The sequence below is a fragment of the Geotrypetes seraphini genome, chromosome 1, assembly GCF_902459505.1.
Source record: "Geotrypetes seraphini chromosome 1, aGeoSer1.1, whole genome shotgun sequence".
In the NCBI taxonomy this organism is placed as follows: domain Eukaryota; kingdom Metazoa; phylum Chordata; class Amphibia; order Gymnophiona; family Dermophiidae; genus Geotrypetes; species Geotrypetes seraphini.
Window position 1 is genome coordinate 25,531,292 of NC_047084.1, and position 23,755 is coordinate 25,555,046.

General features: G+C 41.7%; 1 protein-coding gene across 7 annotated transcripts in view; it reads left to right on the top strand.

Annotated features, from left to right (window-relative positions):
• ARHGEF28 (Rho guanine nucleotide exchange factor 28) overlaps positions 1-23,755 on the top strand; it is a 524,944-nt gene that overhangs the window by 273,633 nt on the left and 227,556 nt on the right. For 2 of the 7 annotated variants that reach the window (XM_033929280.1, XM_033929281.1), the window contains exon 1: positions 10,169-10,405. The exons of the other annotated variants lie outside the window; for them this stretch is intronic. In XM_033929280.1, coding sequence (XP_033785171.1) covers positions 10,321-10,405 — 85 coding nt within the window. In that variant the 5' untranslated portion in view covers positions 10,169-10,320. Of the gene's footprint in view, positions 1-10,168; positions 10,406-23,755 lie in introns of those variants that run through there. 7 annotated transcript variants of the gene reach the window in all.

The following is a 23,755-nucleotide window of genomic DNA, read 5'->3' on the forward strand; positions in this document are numbered from 1 at the left end:
TGCTTGTGAAATCAGTTGGTACATGTTAAAATGTTCTGGGAGAACAAAGGAAGGAACACAAAAGAGGGAAACAACAGTACAAAGAGCAAATTACAACAAAAGCACAGTGGGCCTTAAGAATAGATATGAAAACAAGCTTTAATGGAAAACCTGACATGAGCCGTTACAGTATTAAGTCTGCACCAGGGGTCATAGTTATCAGTAGTGCAACAAAATTATTTCCTTAAACATTTATTTTATTTATTTATTCAATTTTCTATACTGTTCTTCCAGGGGAGCTCTGAACAGTTTACATGAATTTATTTAAGTGCTCAATTATTTTTCCCTGTCCTGGCGAGCTCACAATCTATCTAATGTACCTGGGGCAATGGAGTGGGGTGGGGGATTAAGTGACTTGCCTGGGGTCACAAGGAGCAGCGTGGGTTTGAACCCACAACCTCAGGGTCCTGAGGCTGTAGCTTTAACCACTGTGCCACACTCTCCATAATTGGAGAAATCCATACAATACAAAGCTTAAAAAATCACATTCAGATAAGTTCTGCTCAAAATTGCTACACATGCAAGTAAAAAAGCATCACTTATGGAAAGCCATTCCTCTTAAGGAAATGTGTGAAACAAACTGAAAAAACTCTGAAAACTAAGGACAGCCTAAACAAAATGTAAAGGTTTCCATATGCACATCCCTAGTTTAGTATAAAGTTCTTCTACATATTTGGTACTCTCAGTTATAGAAGGAACACCTGAGGAGAATGAAGATAGATTGTGAACTCACCAGGACAGACAGGGGAAAATGTCTGTATTTTTACACATAGTTCATAATCCCGGACAATAAACTTTCTAAAAGTGGAGTCTTCTTGCTCTCTCCTATATACAGTACATGACATTTTTTTTTTCTCTTGGTTATGTTGTGGTGCCACCTAATGGTTCTTTTAAAAATTGCAATGAAGGTTACTTGCATAACTGTAGCAGTCACTTGAATAAGTGTGAGTTGGCATCTAAGTTTAGGCGACCTGCTATAGAACAGGGGAGTAAGGGGCTGATTCTATAAAGGGCGCCTAAAATTAAGTGCCTCTTAGGTGTCTAACTTAATTGGCAAAATACCCTTAATAGCCTCAATAATTGGGGGAAAAAAATTTAAGTGGGTGATAGGTGCTTATTGCATGGCTTTTAGCGGCACCTAACGCCTAAGTGGACATTTCTGTGGGTGGAGCATGACTTAGGCGCTGCTAAGCGTAATTCTTCAAAAGCTTAGGCACCTGAAATGTAGACCTTTAAAACCCTTGCCTACATTTCAGGCGCCTAAGTTTGTACATAGGCACCGCTAGCCACGATTTATAAACAGCACCTAAATGTGATTGACACGTGGCCAGTGCCTTTTGTCTATGCCAGGGGTGCCCACAGTTTTTGGGCTTGCGAGCTACTTTTCAAATGACCAAGTCAAAATGATCTACCAACAATAAAAACACTAAACATATACCCCCTCTTTTACTAAGGTGCGCTAGCCAATTTAGTGAGCGCTAAGTGCTAATGCGCCCATTATATTCTTTGGACGCATTAGCATTTAGCACTCGCTAAATCGTCTAGCGCGCCTTAGTAAAAGATCCCCCATATTTATTTTTTATCTCTATATATAAAATCGGAGGTATGTATGTATGTATGTGTGTGTGTATGTGCCGCGATCACGCAAAAACGGCTTGACCGATTTGAACGAAACTTGGTATGCAGATCCCTCACTACCTGGGGTGATATGTTCTGGGGGTCTCGCAGCCCACCTGCACACGTGGGCGGAGCTACAAACAGAAAATCAGATTTCACCCATTCATGTCAATGGAAAAAATGTAAAAACTGCCAACGCAAAAACGGCTTGCCCGTTTTGAACGAAACTTGGTATGCAGATCCCTCACTACCTGGGGTGATATGTTCTGGGGGTCTCGCATCCCACCTGCACACGTGGGCGGAGCTACTAACTGAAAATCAGATTTCACCCATTCATGTCAATGACAAAAATGTAAAAAGCTGCCAACGCAAAAACAGCTTGCCCGATTTGACCGAAACTTGGTATGCAGATCTCTCACTACCTGGGGTGATATGTTCTGGGGGTCTCGCGGCCCTCCTGCACACATGGGCGGAGCTACAAACAGACAATCAGATTTCACCCATTCATGTCAATGGCAAAAATGTAAAAAGCTGCCAACGCAAAAACGGCTTGCCCGATTTGAACGAAACTTGCTACACATCTTCCTTTCCAGTTTAAGAGATTGCAAATTCCAGTGATACTTGCATTCTCTATCACAATCAACAAATCACAGGAACAGACTATTACATACTGTGGAGTGGATTTAAGATCCCCCTGTTTTTCCCATGGTCAACTCTATGTTGCTTGCTCAAGGGTGGGTTCACCCAAGAATTTATATGTTCTTGCTCCTGGAGGTGAAACTAAAAATGTTGTTTATAATCAAGTTTTCTGTTAGTTGTATTGTATTCATTTTGTCAAATATTTCACATTATAATTTGAATATTGTACTTTTTATAAAGCTGTTAAAAAATAATTTCATTCACCACTATAAAGTATCTTTATTTGAATCCATTTACAGTGTTATTGCTATAATTAAATACCCATGCTACGCCGGGGCATCAGCTAGTTTATTATATATACTGTGTGCACCTCTTCTGTCCTCCAGACCTCGTTCCATTCCCCAATCAACATCTCTGTCCCTGCAGGAGTCCAACTTTTCTTCCTCTCTCCTCCACCCCTATTGGCAACATGTCTCCCTCTCTCTCCCTCTTCTGTTATGATCATGCATCTCTTTGTTCTTCCTCAGGGTCTCTCCCCCTCTGTCTGCACCTTCCATAGCTAACATCTGCCCCCCCTCTCAACAGCAGATTAAGGACTTTTCCTCCAGGAACTTGTCCAAACCTTTTTAAAACCAGCTATATTAACTGCACTTACCACATCCTCTGGCAATGTGTTCCAGAGCTTAGCTATTCTCTGAGTGAAAAAATATTTCCTCCTATTGGTTTTAAAAATATTATTCTGTAACTTCATTGAGTGTCCTTTAGTCTTTGTATATCTTGATGCAGTAAAAAATCGATCCACTTCTATCCGTTCTACACCACTCAGGATTTTGTAGACTTCAATCATATTTCCCCTTAGCTGGCTCTTTTCCAAACTGAAGAACCCTAACCTCTTTATCGTCCTGGTTGCTATTCTTTGAACCTTTTCTAATTCCGCTATATCTTTCTTGAGATAAAATAAGCTAAAATTAATTTAAAGAAATTAAAGGGTGATAAATGTTGGGGTGGAGTCATGTTTCCCAGTTTCTATGAGTATCACTTGGCCTTATACTTAGGCAAAGTTCAAAGTGGATACTTTCAGACCCACTGCTATTGTTGTCAGCATGGTTCAGATTTGAAGAAAATCTATATCTCTTGGTGTTGGTGTGCCTTTATGAGCTATTCCTTTCACTAAATCTAAGAACGAGTAAAATTTGAATAATATATTCTAGGCTACCAAAACTGCATTTCAAGAATTAGAAAGGAGTGTTAATCTTTAATGGAATGATACGTCTTGGGCTCCTATTTGAATAATCCTATTTATAAAATACAAGTTATGAGTATAGATTGGAAAATCTGGAAAAATGCTAGTATTCGGCAGGTTAAACACTTACTGAAAAATCAGGATTGGGTTTCATTTTGGGATTTAGTGGATAAATATGGTTTACCTAAACACCAACAATATAGATGGATTCAACTCTTGCATTGTATCAAATCGGCCCATTTGCAAAATAAGTTAAAAGCTGAGCAACCAGATTGTATTTCCCTTTGTTCTTCAATGCTTAATTGTAAAGGAGCAGCTTCCAAATGGTACAAATGTTTAAACATGACTACTTGTAAACGACCACATGGTCTGCAAAGTACTTGGAAACATGAGTTAGGTTTCCAGTTGGAAGAAACACAATGAGAAAAGATTTGGATATCAATTGCATCTTCTTTACATTTGGCTAGTATAATGCAATCTTTCTTTTTTTTTCTTATGCACAAAGCTTTACAGATGCCATTAAAAAATATTTAAAATAGATAGCAAACAGAGGAATGTTTGTTGGTCATGTAAGTTGGCAGTGGGCATTATGGAGCATATGTTGTTCACATGTCCTTAAGTGGTTGATGATTGGGATAAAGTTTGGTCAACTATTTTTTTTTTCATAAATATTTTATTTTTCAAAATAAATATACAAAGTATACAAATAATTATTATAAATATGCAAATATACAAAAGATAACTTAAACATGAAACAGACTAGTTGTACGTATCACAGTTAATAAGCGGGAAGATAGTATTATTTATAAGTCAATACAACCAGTGTCTCATGTCAACCAAATCCAGCAGGGCCAGTATATATAATTTCAGCTGAGAGTATACGTGAAAAGCATAGAAAAGAGTTTCCAATGAGCATCATACTGAGCATCCCAAGCAACTTAATTAACTGACAAGAAGTGACTCTATATATATTTTATAAATATTACATTGATATTACATTGAGATAATTTATGTCAAGTCACAATAAAGTTGGACAGGTCTCCATACTCCAAGGAATGAGCTAATAGAATGATGTTTTCAGCTATTACACTTTCAAATTTGTTGGTTATGCATACCGTGTTCCACTATACCGGGGGTCGGCAACCCGCGGCTCCAGAGCCGCATGCGGCTCTTTTCCACCTTTGCCGCGGCTCCGGTAGTGTGTCACGCAGGCATGCAGCTTACAAGTCCGGCGTCACGGCGGGAAATAGCCATGCTGAGCAGTGAGCTCAGCACGTACATAGATGAAAGCCTTGCTTGCTGATTGGTCCGGCGGCCCCGCCGTGCCGCCGGACCAATCAGCAAGCAAGGCTTTCATCTGTGTACGTGCTGAGCTCACTGCTCAGCATGGCTATTTCCCGCCGCGACGCCGGACTTGTAAGCTGCATGCCTGCATCGCCAGAATTTAGGTAGGCTGTTTTCATCCCCGTGGGAGTCCCGTGGGCCAGGGGGTGTCCCCGTGGGAGTCCCGTGGGTCAGGGGGGCATCCCCGTGGGAGTCCCGTGGGCCAGGGGGAACAGGGAGACAGAAAGAAAAAGTTGGGGGAGAGAATGAGGTCTGGAGGAGAGGAAACATACAGGAGGCTGAAAGAAAGGAAGAAAGATTGGATGCACAGTCAGAAGAAGAAAGTGCAACCAGAGACTCATGAAATCACCAAACAGCAAAGGTAGGAAAAATGATTTTATTTTCAATTTAGTGATCCTGTATATAGCATTAAGATAAGAAACAATATATGCAGTGTTAGATTTGTTTTATAATGGTTTTGCGGCTCCAAGTTTTTTTTTCTTTTCGAAAACGGGTCCAAGTGGCTCTTTATGTCTTAAAGGTTGCAGACCCCTGCACTATACAATGTATTCTACCTTGGATAAGTCCTTCCAACAGGGCAAAATGTTTTTAATAGCCAAGAAAAATAAGATGTTAAGTAAACGACTATTTCTAAGGTACTTTCTGTATCAGAACCTTATTGAATAGTTATATTGGGACTAATGGGATAGATACTTGGTTGGATACTTATAAACTCAATTACCGAAAAACCTAGTACTAACTATTAAATCAATACTTTCTCACTGGAAAGATTTTTCTAAATTGGATTACAATCAAGTTTTATTATTATTATTAGGATTTTTTTTATATACCGCCTATCAAGGTTATCTAAGCGGTTTTACAATCAGGTACTCAAGCATTTTCCTTATCTGTCCCGGTGGGCTCACAATCTATCTAACGTACCTGGGGCTATGGAGGATTAAGTGACTTGCCCAGGATCACAATAACTTGTGGAGTTTGGTGTGTTTATATGCTAAGTATGAAAAAATATTTGCAGTTAAGTGTGGCAATATGAGGAGATTTAACAAAATATGGGAACCCTTCCGTAAATGTTTATCTATCTCTCTGTGTCATGATAGTTAGTATGGTACTTTTTCTGCGTCCCACGACTAGTATTTTGTATTCAGTGTTATAATTTGTTTATTTTTGAGCATTGTGTATTGTTCTTCTTTAAAATTCAATAAAATATTTATGAAAAGAAAAAAAAAAAGAGCCCTAACCTCTCTCAATAGGCTTTCCCCATACAAGATCGGAACTTGCATTGCTCCCTCTGAGAGCCATAGAAAGCATTGTCTCTTCAAGTATTCAGCTGACTATTCAAGGAAAGTCCTCAAGTCACCTGGAATACAATTCTGAAACTAGCTATTTTTTGTCTCCATTTTACTCTTAAGGATCCTTTTACCAAACTGCAGTAAAAAATGGCCTTAGCACATCCTTACACATGGCTTCCACGCGCTATGACCATTTTTACCAGCAGGGTAAAATGGCAGATTTTTCCCATTGTGATAGCAATTGTTGTAGTGTGTCACAATATCTTAATTCCTATATCGATTGTTTGTACTGTTAAAGCCAAATCCTTCAGATGTGCCTCCATAATGGCTTTTTTCTTGTACTATTGGAACTGGCATGCACTCCTCATTGATCAGCTTTCCTAATTTAATGAAACCTTATGAAATAAATTAAACTTGATAAAAATCTACTTACCCCCTCTTCTATTAAACTGCGCTAGCAGTTTTTAGCGTGGTGAGCCGCGCTGATGACCTGTGCTGCTCCTGATACTCATAGAGTTCCTATGAGCATTGGGAGCAGCGCGGGCCATTCAGCGCGGCTCTCTGTGCTAAAAACTGCTAGCGCAATTTAATAGAAGAGGGAGTTAGTATTTTTCATGCATTTCATACTTTTACTTCTAAATTCACTTATCTGTTGATTAACAATGTCAGCTGGGGATCTTTTTATCCAACATGTTTTGCCAAAACTGGCTGTTTCAAGGATACCCTCTCCCAAGAAATATACAATAATATAGTGCGTTATTATTAGCTCGCAATGTGCACAAGAATCAACTTTGATGTCTTTCAAACTTCTTAATATCAATTATTCTCACCTATTTGTGCCTCTCCAGTCCATTCCTCGATACACTGCTTGTGTTATAATGGCTGCGGCGTCTTTTCAACTAGCTTTATTCATACCTCTCGAGTAACAACTTATGGCTCCCCCTCTATCCACAATCTGTCTTATAATAATGTTTCCTATTCTGTTTCTAAATTTAATTCAAATGGAACTACCATACTTAATTTGAATATCTACTGTTTTTTTTATAATTAAATAATTTAATTATAATTATAATATCATAGTTACCATCTACTATAATAAAATGCTAAGCACGTGATCCGTGATCTGTAGGTCCGTGGCTGGGAGGAGTGCGCATGCGTGCATACAACGGTCTGTCTCTCGCAGACCCCAAGGTGATGTGCGGTCTTGCCAGCTCCCTTACAGTTCATGCCCGGCCAAAGTTTATTTTTAAGTTTAAAAGCGGCGGCGGCTCCTCTCACGAGCAACACCTGCGTCAGAGAAGGCTTCTGACACAAGCGGCGATCGTAAAAGGAGCCGCTGCAGCACCTTTAAACTTAAAAATAAACTCCGGCAAGGGACTAAGGGAGCCAGCCAGACCGCGGGAAGGGAAGGGGGGTAGGGAAATACCGCTGCTGCTGCTACACAAAGAAGTGGAGGGGGAGGGAAATACTGCTGCTGCACAGGAAAGTGGGGTGGGGGAGGGAAATGCTGCTTCTGCACAGAGAAGTGGAGGGGAGGAAAATACTGCTGCTGCTGTTGCTCAGGGAAGTGGGTTGGGGGAAATGCTGCTGCACAGGGAAATGGAGGGGGAGGGAATGCTGCTGTGGCTGCTGCACAGGGAAGTGGTGGGGGGAGAGAAATGCTGCTGCTGCATAGGGGACAGGGAGAGAGACAGATAGAAAGAAAGAAAGACAGACAGACAGCGGGAGGGAGAAAGAAAGAAAGAAAGATAGACAGTGGGAGGGAGACAGAAAGGAAGAAAGCCCCTGGGGCAGGGAGAGAGACAGAAAGACAGACAGACAAAGGGGGCCAGGGAGAGAGAAAGACAGACAGCGGGAGGGAGAGAGACAGAAAGAAAGACAGACAGACATATATTCTAGCACCCATTAATGTAACGGGCTAAAAGACTAGTATTGTTGTAAGACAGTACTTATACTTATTATTATAAGACAGTACTTATACTTACAAACCCTCTAATGAAACCACTCTTTTTTTGAACATCTTCAGAGAGGGGCATAGTTATTAGTTAAAATGGGTCATTTTAGCACTAACTTGTGCTAGTTTAGGACAGGTCCCGTTTTATGCAGTGAGACCTAGTTAATAATGACAGAGGTTAACAGTAACTTACTGTAATATGTTGTAATGGTTGATAACTTCTTCCCAGAGTCGTTTTTTCATAAAATACTTGTGTAATTTTAAAAGTCAGACCTAAATATTTATTTCCTTGTTCAGACAGCCTATACAAAGCAACTGTATAGCCTCTTATTTTTTTTCTGAAAAATATTATTTTTCTGGTATGCATCGCAGCTTGGTGAATCATGTACATGATAAAGTAATCTCTGATAACCCAGAAGTCAATGTAGAATGCAGAGCCAGATTTATGTAAGCAGTTCCAGTCCTCAAGAGCAACAGACAGGTCAGGTTTTCAGGATATCCACAATGAATATATATGAGTTGGATTTACATGTACTGCCTCCTTGAGATGCAAATCTATCTCATTTATATTTATTGTAGATATCCTGAAAACCTGACCTGCCTGTGGCTCTCAAGGAACGGAATTGCCTACCCCTGAGCTAGACAAGCTATGGCTTAGGGCTTTACATTATAAGAGGCTTCACACTTCACTAGCGGAGGGGGGCTCTTAAATGTTACAGCTTAGGACCACAATACCCATAAATCTAGCCATAGTATATTGACATCTATGAATAATTTTTGGGGGGTTTGCCCAGTAACCTCATCCTGCAATATCTTTTTATAGTCATAGTTTTTTTGAAAAATTATTTCTTTCAAGCAATATACCCTTTGAAGAAAACACGGAAGCTAAAGAATAATCTCAGATGTAGTAAAGAACTACAACCGTAGACTTCAGTGGTTTGAATAATAATTGAAGTGGCGTGAGGAATGTTAACAAGCTCAAATGCCATTGTCTTTCAAAGCTTGACATTTAAGCTGATCCACAAATTCACTCTTCTCTTTATGTAGGCTCCAAAAAAAACGTACACACCAACACTGGGTGGCTTAATGGAATGTTTAATGGAGTTTAGGGAAGAAACCATGGCCGTGTTCTTTAGTCTTTTCTGTTGTGTTGCCATATTTAGCGAAGTAAAGGAAAAAAGCTGGGTTTTATGTGGTGTAATGTTTGGAGGAGGGGATAACGAGTCTTTAGCTGCATACTAACTGCCAGCAAGTTGGTTGGGGAGACCCTGTAAGAAAGGACGATTTGTTGTAAATCAATCACTACTTTAATTGTGCCTTGCTGAAAGGTTAGACCAGCGCTGCAAAGGTGCCAATCTCATGAAATCCAGCGTCGACTGACTAGTTCAAGTACAGTGTCAATATAACGTATAAAAAAAATGATATCACAAAACATGGCTGCTCTAGTGATTATACAGTATGTTTTAGCAGCCTAACAAGTGAAGTTTTTTTTGCAGTTTTGTCTTGCTGAGAAAGCGAGGGGGCAGCCCAGCAATAGTTGAGTGAGTTGTCAAGGCTTTGTCAGCTGCGAGATCTGGGAGTGTGCCAGAATTGTAAGGTGAGGAGGGGGAGGGATTGTTTTTCTAGAATAGATGGTTCACAACACAGTGATGACTTTATTGAGCTAAGTGCTATCATTACCTGTGACTATCTAATGTGTCCAGAATCATACCTAAACTACATTTTTAAGTGTCACGAGGAATTACTAATCTTGATGTTCTAAGACGCTTCTATACTCTATTCCTTATGTGTCTTGGGAAATGTTACTTAGGGATATTTTCTCATTCCTTGTTTAACTCCTGTAGTTTTCATTTACATAGGAATGAAAAGGTAAGTTAATGATTCATTGACTCAAGCTGACCTTTCAAATAACTAGACTGTGATGCTGCTTTGCTTTTTACCTCCTGCTTTTGGCTTTTTTTTTTTTTTTTTTGCTCTCTTTCATTCTGCCTTAATATTTACAGCCTAATTTGCCGAGATGCCTAAAGTGAGCAAACATTTACTGCTTCTCCCTTCTCTGGGTTACTGGGCAATTTGATCCAGCCTGGTTCATTCCTTTATTTTTACATCACACTTAGACTTGACTTACCTTTCAACACAAACAAAAGGTCCTTCTTGAGTTGTAGGCTGTTCGATGTGTTCATTTCACAAAGAAAATGGATTCAGACTCTGATTCACCTTTTAACTACTCTTGGCCTTCCTTTCCTAAAATGAGGATTCGAAAAAGGTCATCAAAACAAGGTATAAAAATCACACTTTAAAAAATCTTCCTAAAGCCTTCATTTCCTTGCATTTCTTTGTTTCTCTCCTTTTTGTTGGTTTTCTTTTTTTCCGCTTTTTTCATCCTGCTGCTGAGCAAGCAGGCAAAACTCAGACTTTTGATTCAGTGTATTTCTCTGGCTTTCACAGCTTAGTTTTTGCAAATGAAGAGAACAATGTCATGAAGAGAGTTGGTGATGGAAACTGGCTAGGGATGATGCTATAATTGTCTTGTTATTGATACGAATGTATGTATTTATTGGTTTTCAAGTATGCAATGAAGCAAATGTTGCATGCTGTGTTTAAGAAGTGTCTGATCTCCCACAAAGCAGATGTAATTGCATAACAGTGTTATATACGTAAGAGTATGATGAGAAAAATATTCAGCCTGCTTTAATTTGTGAATTATTTATTTTGGATCTGCTGACTTTTTAGCACTGACTTGGAATGCAGTGTAAACACAAGTAATCTAAAAAATAAAAAAAAATAGAAAGGTAAAATCCATTCAAACCCTGCAAAGCATCTTGGAATATATGGCTAGTGGAATACTTATTTGTTTTTTTAATAGAACATTGTATCACCGTCTCATTACTCTTCCTGCTGTGTGAAATATTCTGCGGGCTGAGAAGAGACTTCTTCTGTATCTTTTCTACAGTTAGACAAGGCAGACATTATTCTAAATCTACCACCCATTAGGCTTATATGTTACTTTTTTATGAAACATAATTTTTTACTGAGTTTTCTTTACCTGTTGCATTTAGAAAAGATTATTCTTGGCATTTTGCTATTTTGGAAGGTGAGGATGAACAGGGGCTTTATAGCTGGGGTAAATCCTTAAATCTGTAGCCCAGCTGAAAAAAATCAAATTCAGGTAACAAATGTAGATGACATATACCTAAGGAGTATTGTCTGCTTCACATATAATCACTTAGGAGTCCTATTACTATGCTTACTTCAGAGCAAAGTTTGTGCACAAAGTGTACATTAAGATATATATATATATTTTTTTTTAATCATAGAGGGACATATCTGGGGCCCAAAGGGTGGGTGTTTCTATGCTAATCACAATGCGCTAACTGATTAGCATAGGATTAGTTTGTGATCCCTTATTACCTACAAAATAAGTGCCAATAAGTACTCATGCACTAATATTTTTAATGGCTGTGCACTAATGGCAAAATTAGCACATGGCTTTTAAATTAAAAAAAAATAGTAAAATTTGCCATTTTCCAGCTGTGATAAAAATGGCCTTAGTATGCAGGAAAACCCCACATGAGGCAGGCTGAGGCCACTTTTTACCACAGTTTAGTGAAAGGACCTCTTTGTCCCCCTTAACTTGTGCAGATGTCTTCATGGTCATGATATTTGCATCTGATTACTATATTCCAACCGGCTCCCACCTACCTTATCAAATAAGTACAAAGCCACCGCTGTTTGGTAAGAAATTGTTTGTAGATTTTATTGGCATGGCTTATCAAACATTCTAAACATAAACCGGCTGCACTATTGATCACAATAGTGATAAACTATCCTATCTTGGTAGAATAGCCAGAAGACAATTTTTAAGTGAGTTCACAGGTTCTACACCCCCCTCCCCGCCCCACCACCAAAATGCTGAAGACTTCCTCCCAAGCAATCAGAACACCATGGGAGTCGACTGCTGTGCTCCCAGCCAGAGACACAAGCACCCCACACGTTTTAAAGTGCTTTGATGGCCTGGTGGTTCATACTGAGATTGTCTTCAGCTGGTGGGGCTTGGGGATCACTGTCAACTACAGCGATAGTATGCACCAGCCTGAAGTGAAAGTGGATGGACCCTGGTCTACCTGTGGCTATGCTTCTGTCTTATCTAATCTCTCTGGTGGTCCTAAGCCTATTCTGACATACAACTCCCAACCTTAACTGATTTAAAAACAACTTATTGGGTAGGAGACCATTAACTGTCTTGTTGGGATTGGCTGACTGTTGACTAGTGGGATATAGCCTTTGAAACCTTGCCTTCCACATTGCCTTCTCTAGCTAGCTGAACCTTGATTGCCACAATGTGACGCTCTGACCCATTGACCCTGGGGGGCCATATCTTACTTGGGATAAAACTTGTGCATAGCAAGCTTGAAATCCTGACAGAAAAAGGCAGATTATCCAAACATTTCAGATCAGAGACACCTTTCCCATGTACACGGGTAAGAACACTACCGATGCATGACTATGACAGTGTTGAGACTTGGCTGTATTGTGATGGAAAAGAGGATGGAAGTTGCTGTTCATAAATGCATATCAGGGGTATGACCAGTGGTGTAGTAAGGAGAGGTGGGAGAGCGGACCACACCAAGCGCCTTCTTCACGGTGGCGCTGCCACCTCTCCTCCTCTCTGCCCCCCTTACCTCGGCGTGAGCAGCATCTTCCACCTGCTGCTCGCGCTAGCCTCGGCTCCCTTCTGATGTCACGTCCTGGTTGACGTCACGTCCTGTAAGAAAGGAAGATTTGTTGTAAATCAATCACTGCTTCTATTGTGCCTTGCTGAAAGGTTAGACCAGCGCTGCAAAGGTGCCAATCTCATGAAATCCAGCATCGACTGACTAGTTCAGGCACAGTGTCAATATAACACTATAAAAAAATGATATCACAAAACATGGCTGCTATAGTGATTATACAGTATATTTTAGCAGCCCTACAGTGAAGTTATTTTTTTGCAGTTTTGTCTTGCTGAGAAAGTGAGATGGCAGCCCAGCAATAGTTGAGTGAGTTGTCAAAGCTATGTCAGCTGTGAGATCTGGGAGAGTGCCAGAATTGTAAGGTGAGGAGGGGGCGGGATTGTTTTTCTAGAATAGATGGATCCCCAGAAGGGAGGTGAGGCGAGGCCTGCATGCTAAAATGTAATGATAAGGAATGCAAGGTCATACATTTGGGCTGCAAAAACCCAAGGGAATGGTATGGTTTAGGGGTTGAAGAACTTACGTGCATAACAGAAAAGCGGGACTTAAGTGTGATTGCATGTGATGATCTTAAGGTAGCAAATAGGTTGAAAAGGTGACGGCAAAAGCTAGAATGATGCTAGGGTGCATAGGGAGAGATATGGCCAGTAGTAGAGAATGACACGGTGACAAAATCCATCACCGTTCCCGTCCTCGCGGATAACCGCGGGAAATAATCCCATGTCATTTTCTAGTGTCTATTTCAACCTCGGTCCTTCTACACCAGCATTCTTCAAAGCAAAGCTTGCGGGTCAGTGGTTGTGCCCAATTATACTCTGATTCTTCCCTCTCTCCTTAAAGAATGACATGAAGATGGTTTCCCGCGGTTATTCGCGGGGACGGGAACGGTGATGAATTTTATCACCGTGTCATTCTCTAGCCAGTAGGAAAAAGGAGGTATTGATGCCCCTGTAGGGTGAGACCTCGTTTAGAATATTGTGTACAATTCTGAAGAACGCATCTTCAAGTTTCAAGTTTATTAAAAAAATTTTATTCTGCTTAATCAAGTTTCTAAGCAGTGTACAATGTAAAAAATTATATAAAAACAAATTAAAATTAGGGGTACTAAACAAAACCAGAATAGGTTAATAAAACACATAACAAAACAAAACATATGGACTAAGTTCACACAGTTGGGGAAGAAGGGCAAAAACTTAAATCTTTGAGGAAAAGAGCACAGTAAAAGGGGAAAAATAATAGGTAAGGGTGAAAAGCTATAAAAAGGATGGAATTGGTCTAGAGGAAGGCTACTAAAATGGTGGGTGGTTTTCATCATAAGGCTGTATATGGACAGACTTTTAATCTGTATACTTTGGAGGAAAGGCGGGAGAGGGGAGATATGATAGGGATGTTTAAATACCTAAAGGGCTTAAATGTGCATGAGTCAAGTCTCATTTGAAAGGAAGCTCTAGAATGAGAGGGCATAGGATGAAGTTAAGAGGTGATAGGCTCAGGAGTATTCTAAGGAAATACTTTTTTACAGAAAGGGTGGTAGATGCATGGAACAGTCTCCAGGAAGAGGTGGTGGAGACAGAGACTTTGTCTGAATTCAAGAAAGCATGGGATAGGCAAATGGGATCTCTTAGAGAGAGGAAGAGATAATGGTTATTGCAGATGGGCAAATTGGATAGGTATTTGACCTTTATCTGTTATCATGTTTCTATGTGCTCATTGAGTAGGTTCAGCAAAGAAGGTGTGAATGTATGCAATTGACTGGTTTGATGGTAATGAAGCAAGCCCAAAAAAATATCATCAATAACTGATTGACAGTGACTATGAATATTCAGAAGGTTGACTGCAGAAATATAAGTAGTGCCATGGTGTTAAATATCTCAAAATCTGTGGTGAAAATGCTTCTTCTGATTGAGGCAGCTGAAAGTTACATTGATGAATTTTCTAAGAGGATATCTGATGGAAACCTTGGTCCTGAACAAATTTACAATGCTGATGAAACAGCTCTTTACTGGTGCTGTGTTCCTAGAAAAATACTGACAACAGCTGATGAATGAACATCTAGTTTTAAGGACACAGAATAGGGTAACTGTTCTTGCATGTATCAGTGCTACAGGCACACATGAATTAAAGTTGGCAGTGATTGGAAAAAGCCAACATTTCCAATGTTTCAAGGGTGTGCATCATCTACCTGTGGATTATTATGCTAACAAGAAAGAATGGGTAACCAGAGAAACATTTTGTGATTGGTTCTATAACTACTTTGTGCCAGCAGCAAAAGCTCATTGTAGAGAAGCTGGACTGGAAGAGAACTGTAAAGTTTTATTGGTTCTAGACAACTGCTCTGCACATCCACCTCAAGAACTTCCTGTGAAAGATAATGTTTCTGCCATTTACCTCTTACCCAATGTCACATCCTTATTACAGCCTTGAAACCAAGGAATTTTACGTTCCATGAAAACCAAGTATAAAGACAGTTTTCTACATTACATGCTTGATGCATTTAACAGAGACATAAGAATTCAAGACTTTCTCAAGAAGTTCAGTGTTAAGGATGCCATTTATGCACTTGCCAATGCCTGGAAAAATGTAATTAAATCAGCATTAAAAATGCTCGGCATAAACTTTGTCCATCAACAATGTTCGATGAAAATGAATCTGTAGAGGAAAACTGTGAATGTTTGCAAGTCAGTGATGAAATGGTGATGATATCGAACCTCATTGCTTATGCCAGAATTCTATTATCTGAAAATATCAATGAGTAAGAGGCAGCAGATATTAATGAAGTGCTGAATAATGACATGCACCTGTTGTGCATTCCTTCAGTGATGGTGAGATTGTTGAAATGGTGTTAAATAAAGAAAAGCTTGAGGACAGAAGTGATGATGACGACTTTGTGAATACCAGAGAAAAATCCCTATAGATCAGGGGTGCCCAACGCGTCGATCGCGATCGACCAGTAGCTCAGGAAGGCAACTCGAGTCGATCGCACTCGTGTTGCCGTCCTGATCTACGGGCCGATCAGCCTTCCTCTCCAGTGTTCTCCCTAGGGCCTTTTAGCTGGGCGGTCCGCCCAGCTGTCATCTGCCGCTGCTGAACATTAAAAAAAAACACAAAAAAAACGGCTTGGAGATTTCAGCCCCTAGCGAACTTATGCTCCGGGCTCTAACGTGTGCGTGCAGGCTTCTCTTCTCTTCCCTCCGAAACCGGAAGTTATGCCCGGGGAGGGGGAGGGGGAGGGGGGGAGAAGGGAAGCCTGCACGCACATGTTGAGAGCCCTGAAGCAAGCGTTTGCTACGGGCTAAGGCGGGAGACATGTTAGTGAAGCATTTCCTCTTCTTGCTGCCGGGTCCTGCCTACTTTCTGTTTCCGCGAAGGCAGGACCCGGCAGCATTTCCCCCAACAGTTCCTCGCGATGCTGGTCGGCCGAAGCAGGGAGAGGTTGGGGCGTCGTCGGCTTTCGGGCCTGTTATTGGTGGCGGTTTGGGTCCTGGTCCCAGATGGCAGTTTGGGTCCCCGATGGCAGTGGCAGTGTCTTGGGGGAGGGCAGGGAGAAAGAAAGAAAGAAAAAGGGCAGGCAGGGAGACAGAAGGAAAGAAGAGAAACAGAAAAAAAGGAAAGGGAGGCAGAGAGAAAGAAAGGGCAGGGGAGAGGAAGGAAAAGTTGGGGGAGGGAATGAGGTGTGGAGGAGAGGAAGCATACAGGCTGAAAGAAGGGAAGAAAGACTGGATGCACAGTCAGAAGAAGAAAGTGCAACCAGAGACTCATGAAATCACCAGACAAGGTAGGAAAAATGATTTTATTTTAAATTTAGTGATCGAAATGTGTCTCAATTTATATCTGCTGTCTATATTTTACACTAAGGTCCCCTTTTACTAAACCGCAATAGAGGTTTTTAGCGCAGGGAGCCTGAGTGTCGAGAGCAGCACTGGGCATTCAGCGCAGCTCCCTGCGCTAAAAACTGCTATCGTGGTTTAGTAAAAAGGGAGGGGGGTATATTTGTCTATTTTTGTATGGTTGTTACTGAGGTGATAGTGCATAGAGTCATCTGCTTCGACCTCTTTGAAAAACCCTGGAATAGGAATGATAATTAACATTTTCTATGCGTACAGTGTGCGTTGTGTTTTTTTAAAATTTTATTGTTGGTAGATCATTTTGACTTGGTCATTTTAAAAGTAGCTCGCAAGCCCAAAAAGTGTGGGCACCCCTGCTATAGATGATATGGTGAAAATGTGTGACTAGTTAATTGCTGGCATAGAACAACTTGCATTTCAGTGAGCATGAGATTAGGGCAGTGTACTCGATCAAAGACAGACTACTGAAGCAGATGACACTGGAAGAAGTCTTTAAAAAGACTTCCACTGTTTCTGCATCATCGTCAGATAGCTGAATTCAGACAGAAGATGATGAGATTATGTGCAACTAAGGACTATGGGCTCCTTTTATGAAGGTGCGCTAGCGTTTTTAGCGCACTGGATTAGTGCACGCTATAGCGCGTGCTAGCTGAAAAACTACAGCCTGCTCAAGAGGAGGCAGTAGCGGCTAGCACGCGTGGCATTTTAGCACGCGCTATTCCGCGCGTTAAGGCCCTAACGTGCCTTCGTAAAAGGAACCCTATGTTTAGAACAAGTTTGTGCTTGAAGTGTTTAATGTTTGCAACTCTTATGACTCCTTTTACAAAGCTGTGGTAGTGGCTCTGTAAAAGGGGCCCTTTGTGAATAGTGCAGAGACATTATTTTTTAGAAGTTCTTGAAGTGGTTGTACACACTCGTTCCAAAAGCAACATGGTGCTCATTCATCAGCTGTTGTCAGCTGTTAGAAAATTGTTGGGGTGTGCTCTCTATTTTATTTTAATTATATATTTTATTTTATATCTGTCCTAAATGAAAATTTGAAGCGGGGACATGTTAGAGAATGACACAGTGGCGGTTTACCCGCGGCCACCGCATTTAGCTGCTGGTGACCCGCAGAAACAGGGAACGAAAACTAGCAGTCGCTGCGGCGACGGGGACAAGGCCATTCACCGCCCCGTGAATGGTCTTGTCCCCGCAGTGAGGCATGAAAGATCGTGCGGTCCCCGCAGCCCACACCCGCCTGCCCAATCGATCCTAGTGTTTAGCCAGCTCTCTCCCTTCTCCTCACCTTAGTTTGTAGGTTTTCTTTTTCGGCGACCCGCACGCTATCAGAGAGCCGCGCACCCGCTGCTGCTCAGTTTCGATCTTCTGCTCTGACGCAACTGGAAACAGGAAGTTGCAGCAGAGCAGAAGATTGAACACTGAGCAGCCGCGCGTGCAGGTCGCCGAAAAACAAAACCTACAAACTAAGGTGAGGAGAAGGGAGAGAGCTGGCTAAACACTAGGATCGATTGGGCAGGCGGGTGGGGGCTACGAGGACCGTGCGATCGCCAGTGTTCCCGGCTCAAACTGGAAGGAGGGAGTGAAAGGGAAAAGGATTCTGGGCCAAGGGGATGAAGACGGAAAGAAAAACCCACAGCAGGAAAGAAAGGGAAGGAAAGGCAGGTGAGCCAGATGCTAGAAGCGGAAAGGGGGGGGGGGAGGAGGGGAGGGAAGAAAGAGGGAAAAAAGCTAGATGGGGTTGAAAAGGAGAAACACACTGGTATGGAAGAGGAAGATAGGGGAAATCTGGACACAGGAAGGTAACAGAAAGAGGGGAAATTATGTGCATGGGGCATAGGGACAGAGACATAAAGGGGACATGCCATGGGGATGGTATATGGACACAGGGGGGGCAATGACAGATACATAGGGGAGATATTAGAAATGTAGAAAATAGGAGCACAGAAGCGAGATGGTTTGTGGGACAGGGACCGAGCTCGCAGGCTCCAGTGGCTTGCACAAATTACATTGTAACGTGCCATGAAAATAAGAGGGAGGAAGGTAGATAGATAGGCCACGCGAGAGGAGCTGAAGGGTAGTAGAAAGGAACAGATGGTAAAGGAGGGAGGGAAGGGTGGAGGTGGAAAGGAATAGGACAGACATTGAAGGAGGGTGGAGAGGAACAGACCCCGAAGGGAAATGTGGAAGACAGAGTGGGAAGAAGACAGATGCCAGACTATGGGGGAGCGGAGGGAAGAAGATGGGTGCTAGACCAATTGGGGCGGGGGGGGGGTGAAGGGAGAGGCACAGTAACAGCAAATGGAAGACGCAGAGAGAAGACACACATTGGATGGAAGGAATTGAATGAGAAGATGTGGAAAGCAGAAACCAGACAACAAAGGTAGAAAAAAAAAATTATATTTATTTATTTTTTGCTTTAGGATAAAGTAGTATATTAGTTGTGTTGATAAAAATTTATAAACAAAGCCCTGCCAGCTGAACATCTCTTTCTCTAGTTCAGCAGCAGGAACTTTGATTTATAAGAACGGAATAAGCTAAATATTACAGTACTAAGGCTTATATGGATGCAGCGGGGACGGTGACGGGGCGGTGAATGGGATGGCAGTGGCGGTGACGGGGCGGTGAAAGGGATGGCGGTGACGGGGCGGTGAAGGGAACGGCGGTGACGGGGCGGTGCAGAGGATGGTGGGCCGGGGACGGGGCGGTGACGGGGACAGATTTTTTCCCCGTGTCATTCTCTAGGACATGTCAGCCAGTATCTCTTTGGTGAGCAAGATTGTGTTTGAAGTGCATGAAATGTTCAATGTTTGTCTTATTTTGAATTTTTTTTTAAGGTTTGGTTCAATTTTATGGTCTTATGCTCTGTCTTTCTGACTTTGACATTACCATTCCGAAAACGAAACAAAAAAAAATTCCCAAAACCGAAATATGCCTGGTCGCAGGGATTTCGGATAAAGGATCTTTTACCAGCCAACACCACGAGAGAATTCCTTCCTGGAGACTTCTTCTCTTGAGGCTTCTCTTATTTACTTTGTTCCAGGGCATTTAACCACTTTCTGATCTCAGCCCTTCCTAGGGTTACCATATGGCTCCAAAAAAAGGAGGATGGATTAAGACATCCGGGTTTTGCTTCCATTGCTTTTGTAAAAATTTGAAAACATTTTTATATGACTTCTTGTAATATTCATGTTAAGATGATATTTTAATTATGATTGCTTTTGCATTTTCCTGTAGATTTTACGGCCTCTGTGAATGTAAATCGCCTTGAATCTTTTTGTTATAGTGTGATTAATAAATTGTGTATTAGATTAGATTAGATTATTGCAGTGATTCCCAAACTTGGTCCTGCACCTGGAGGCACCCCAGCCCCCAGGACCAGGTTTGAGAACCATTGACCTAGTGATTAGAGTTGGGCCTGACATCCAGGGGTGATTGGTTGAAATCCCACTGCTGTTTTTTTGTGATATTTGGCAAGTCATTAACCATACATTGCCTCAGGTACAAATTGGACAGGGAAATACCTAATGTACCCAAATATAACTCATCTTGAGCTACTCCTGGAAAATGTGTGAGTAAAATCCAAATAATACATAAAATAACTTAAGGGGGAGCTTGATTTAGACAATAAAGATTGTTATGGATTCCTTCAGGTGCAACATTATATTGAATCCTGCTTGGGACAGATACTGAGAACCTTTCAGCTTGGCTACATTGGCCACTGGCCATTGCTATGTGGTAGGATATATATAGGGGCTAGATGGGAATTGGCTTACAGCTTCCCTTTGACTGTGATTCAGAAATGGGAATGACTCCTGATGGCTCCTGGCTTTCCTTCAGTTAAATGATGGAAAAATTCTCACTCACCAACTCTTTCAATGGTTACAATTAAGATCCTCTATCAAAAAGTCGGGATTTAATCCCGTATCCTCAAATTCCTTACCTGCTCTTCTTACCCTCTCTAAGCAATATTTGGCTCTCTGTAATACTGCATTTAAGGGCTCATAAGAACATAAGAATTGCCACTGCTGGGTCAGACCAGTGGTCCATCGTGCCACTCATGCGGCAGCCCTTGGTCAAAGACCAGCGCCATGAGACTAGCCCTACCTGCGTACATTCCGGTTCAGCAGGAACTTGTCGAGCTTGGTCTTGACTCCCTGGAGGGTGTTTTCCCCTATGACAGACTCCGGAAGAGCATTCCAGTTTTCTACCACTCTCTGGGTAAAGAAGAACTTCCTTATGTTTGTACAGAATCTATCCCCTTTCCATTTTAGAGAGTGCCCTCTCATTCTCCCTACCTTGGAGAGAGTGAACAACCTGTCCTTTTCCACCAAGCCTGTTCCCTTTAGTACCTTGAATGTTTCAATCATGTCCCCTCTCAATCTCTGTTCAAGGGAGAAAAGGCCGAGTTTCTCTAATCTTTCCTATCTGTCTGTTTACTCCCTCGAAGAAGTACAGCAAGTTTGTCAAACAAGATCTGCCTTTGCTAAAACCGTGCTCCTTTTACTAAGCTGCACTAGCGGTTTTAGCGCACGCTTAGCGCATGCTGCATTGCCGCGCACACTAGACACTAACGCCAGCATTGAGCTGGCATTAGTTCTTGGCGTGTAGTGTGAGGATAGCGTGAGCGGCAATGCAGCGCGTGTTAAAAATGCTAGCACACCTTAGTAAAAGGAGCCCTAAGTTTTACAAACTTCTTAAATCTACTCTCCCTAGTCCAACCCCATCTCTGAAAAAATCCTGGGAGGATGATTTAGGCATCCCCATCCCAGATGAAGCTTGGCCTCGTATCTTACAATGTACATTTCATACCTCTAGATCAGCTTCTTTTATGCAAAGCATGTTCTTCCTTTTGCACTGGGCACAATGGACTCCTCTAAAATCCCATAGGATTAGCCCTTCTTTCCCACAAACCTGTTGGACCTGTAAATCTGAGACTGGATCCCTGAAACACCTACTCTTTTCCTGCTCTTCTATACGCATTTTCTGGGAATCTGTTTGGGACACAATATGCACCTTATTTCATATCGATATTTCATTGACTTATCAGATGCTAGTACTGAAATCCTTTGCCTTTACGAGTGAACTATCCGTAGATATCCGTAGATGATGCTTTTCTCATGGACATATTACTCTCCCTAGCTTTAACAATTCTCCTCAGCTCTTAGAAGGATTTATCCAAAGCTTCTCACTCCCAGTGGTGGCATCTGGTGTGTATCACTTATAGATTTGAAGCATACTTCTTATCAATTTTCTCAATTTCAGAATAATTGGAACTCCCTCAAGTTATTTTTGCAAGGCTCCACCTCCTCAATTATGTTCTTTTCCTTTAAATTTAGTTTACATTTTCCATCCTTTTATGCTGTTTTATGTCATTTTATTCTAATGTTGCTTTGATTCATGCTATTTGACCTTTGCTCAGTTGGCATACCTTTAGTGAATTATGCTGTTGATATACCAATAATGTTCCGACCTATACCTATATTGTCATCTCTTTATGGTTGTATTCTTTGTTATATACATCTTATGTGTAACTTACGAGTTCTAGCACATGTTTGTACATTTGTTGTATATGAAAACTTTTCAATAAATATACCTTGACTAAAAAAAGAAATGGGATTGGGTTAAAGAAATATCCTTCAAGCCTGATAATTCTGAAATAGTCTGGTGGGAACTCATGATTTGCCACAAAGGTCAGTGTGGCGCAGGGGTGTCAAAGTCCTTCCTCGAGGGCCGCAATCCAGTCGGATTTTCAGGATTTCCCCAATGAATATGCATGAGATCTAGTAGCATACAATGAAAGCAGCGCATGCAAATAGATCTCATGTATATTCATTGGGAAATCCTGAAATCACGACTGGATTGTGGCCCTCGAGGAGGGACTTTGACACCCCTGGTGTGGCGGGAGATGCTATTCAAGTTCTTTTATAGGTTGCATATGCATTCAACATTGGCTTTTTGTGCTAAAGTATGTTCATCAATGAATTTGTTTGAAATGTGGAGAGAGCGATAGAGAATGACACAGGGGAAAATTCTATCCCAGTCACTGCCCTGTCCCCGGACCACCATCCCCTTCACTGCCCCGTCCCTGTCGTCCCCTTTACCGCCCTGTCCCAAGCCTCAGTACTACAATATTTTGCTTATTATTTCCTTATAAATCAAAGTTCTGGCTGCTGAACTAGAGAAAGAGATGTTCAGCTGGCAGGTCTTTGTTTATAAATTTTTATCAATACAACTAATATACTACTTTATCCTAAAGCATTAAAAAAAAGGAAATAAATAGAAAATATTTTTTTCTACCTTTGTTGTCTGGTTTCTGCTTTCCTCATCTCATTCAATTCCTTCCATTCACTGTCTGTCTTCTCTCAGCATCTTCCATTTGCTCTGTTACTGTGCCTCTCCCTTCACCTTCCCCCCTCCAATTGGTCTGGCACCCATCTTCTTCCCTCCGCTCCCCCCATAGTCTGTCTTCTCCCCACTCTTGTCTTCCCCATTTCCCTTCTAGCGTCTTCTGCCCACTCTTGTCTTCCCTATTTCCCTTCCTGCATCTTCTGCCCACTCTTGTCTTCCCTATTTCCCTTCCTGCATCTTCTGCCCACTCTTGCCTTCCCCATTTCGCTTCTAGCATCTTCTGCCCACTCTGCCTTCCCCATTTCCCTTCCAGCATCTTCTGCCCACTCTTGCCTTCCCCATTTCCCTTACAGTGTCTTTGCCCATTCTTGTCTTCTCCATCTCCCTTCCTGCATCTTCTGCCCACTCTTGTCTTCCCCATTTCTCTTCCTGCGTCTTCTGCTCACTCTTGTCTTCCCCATTTCCTTTCCAGTGTCTTCGCCCCACTCTTGTCTTCCCCATTTCCCTTCCTGCATCTTCTGCCCACTCTTGTCTTCCCCATTTCTCTTCCTGCGTCTTCTGCTCACTCTTGTCTTCCCCATTTACCTTCCAGCATTTTCTGTCTACTCTTGTCTTCCCCATTTCCCTTCCAGGGTCTTCTGCCCACTCTTGTCTTCCCCATTTCCCTTCCAGGGTCTTCTGTCTACTCTTGTCTTCCCCAT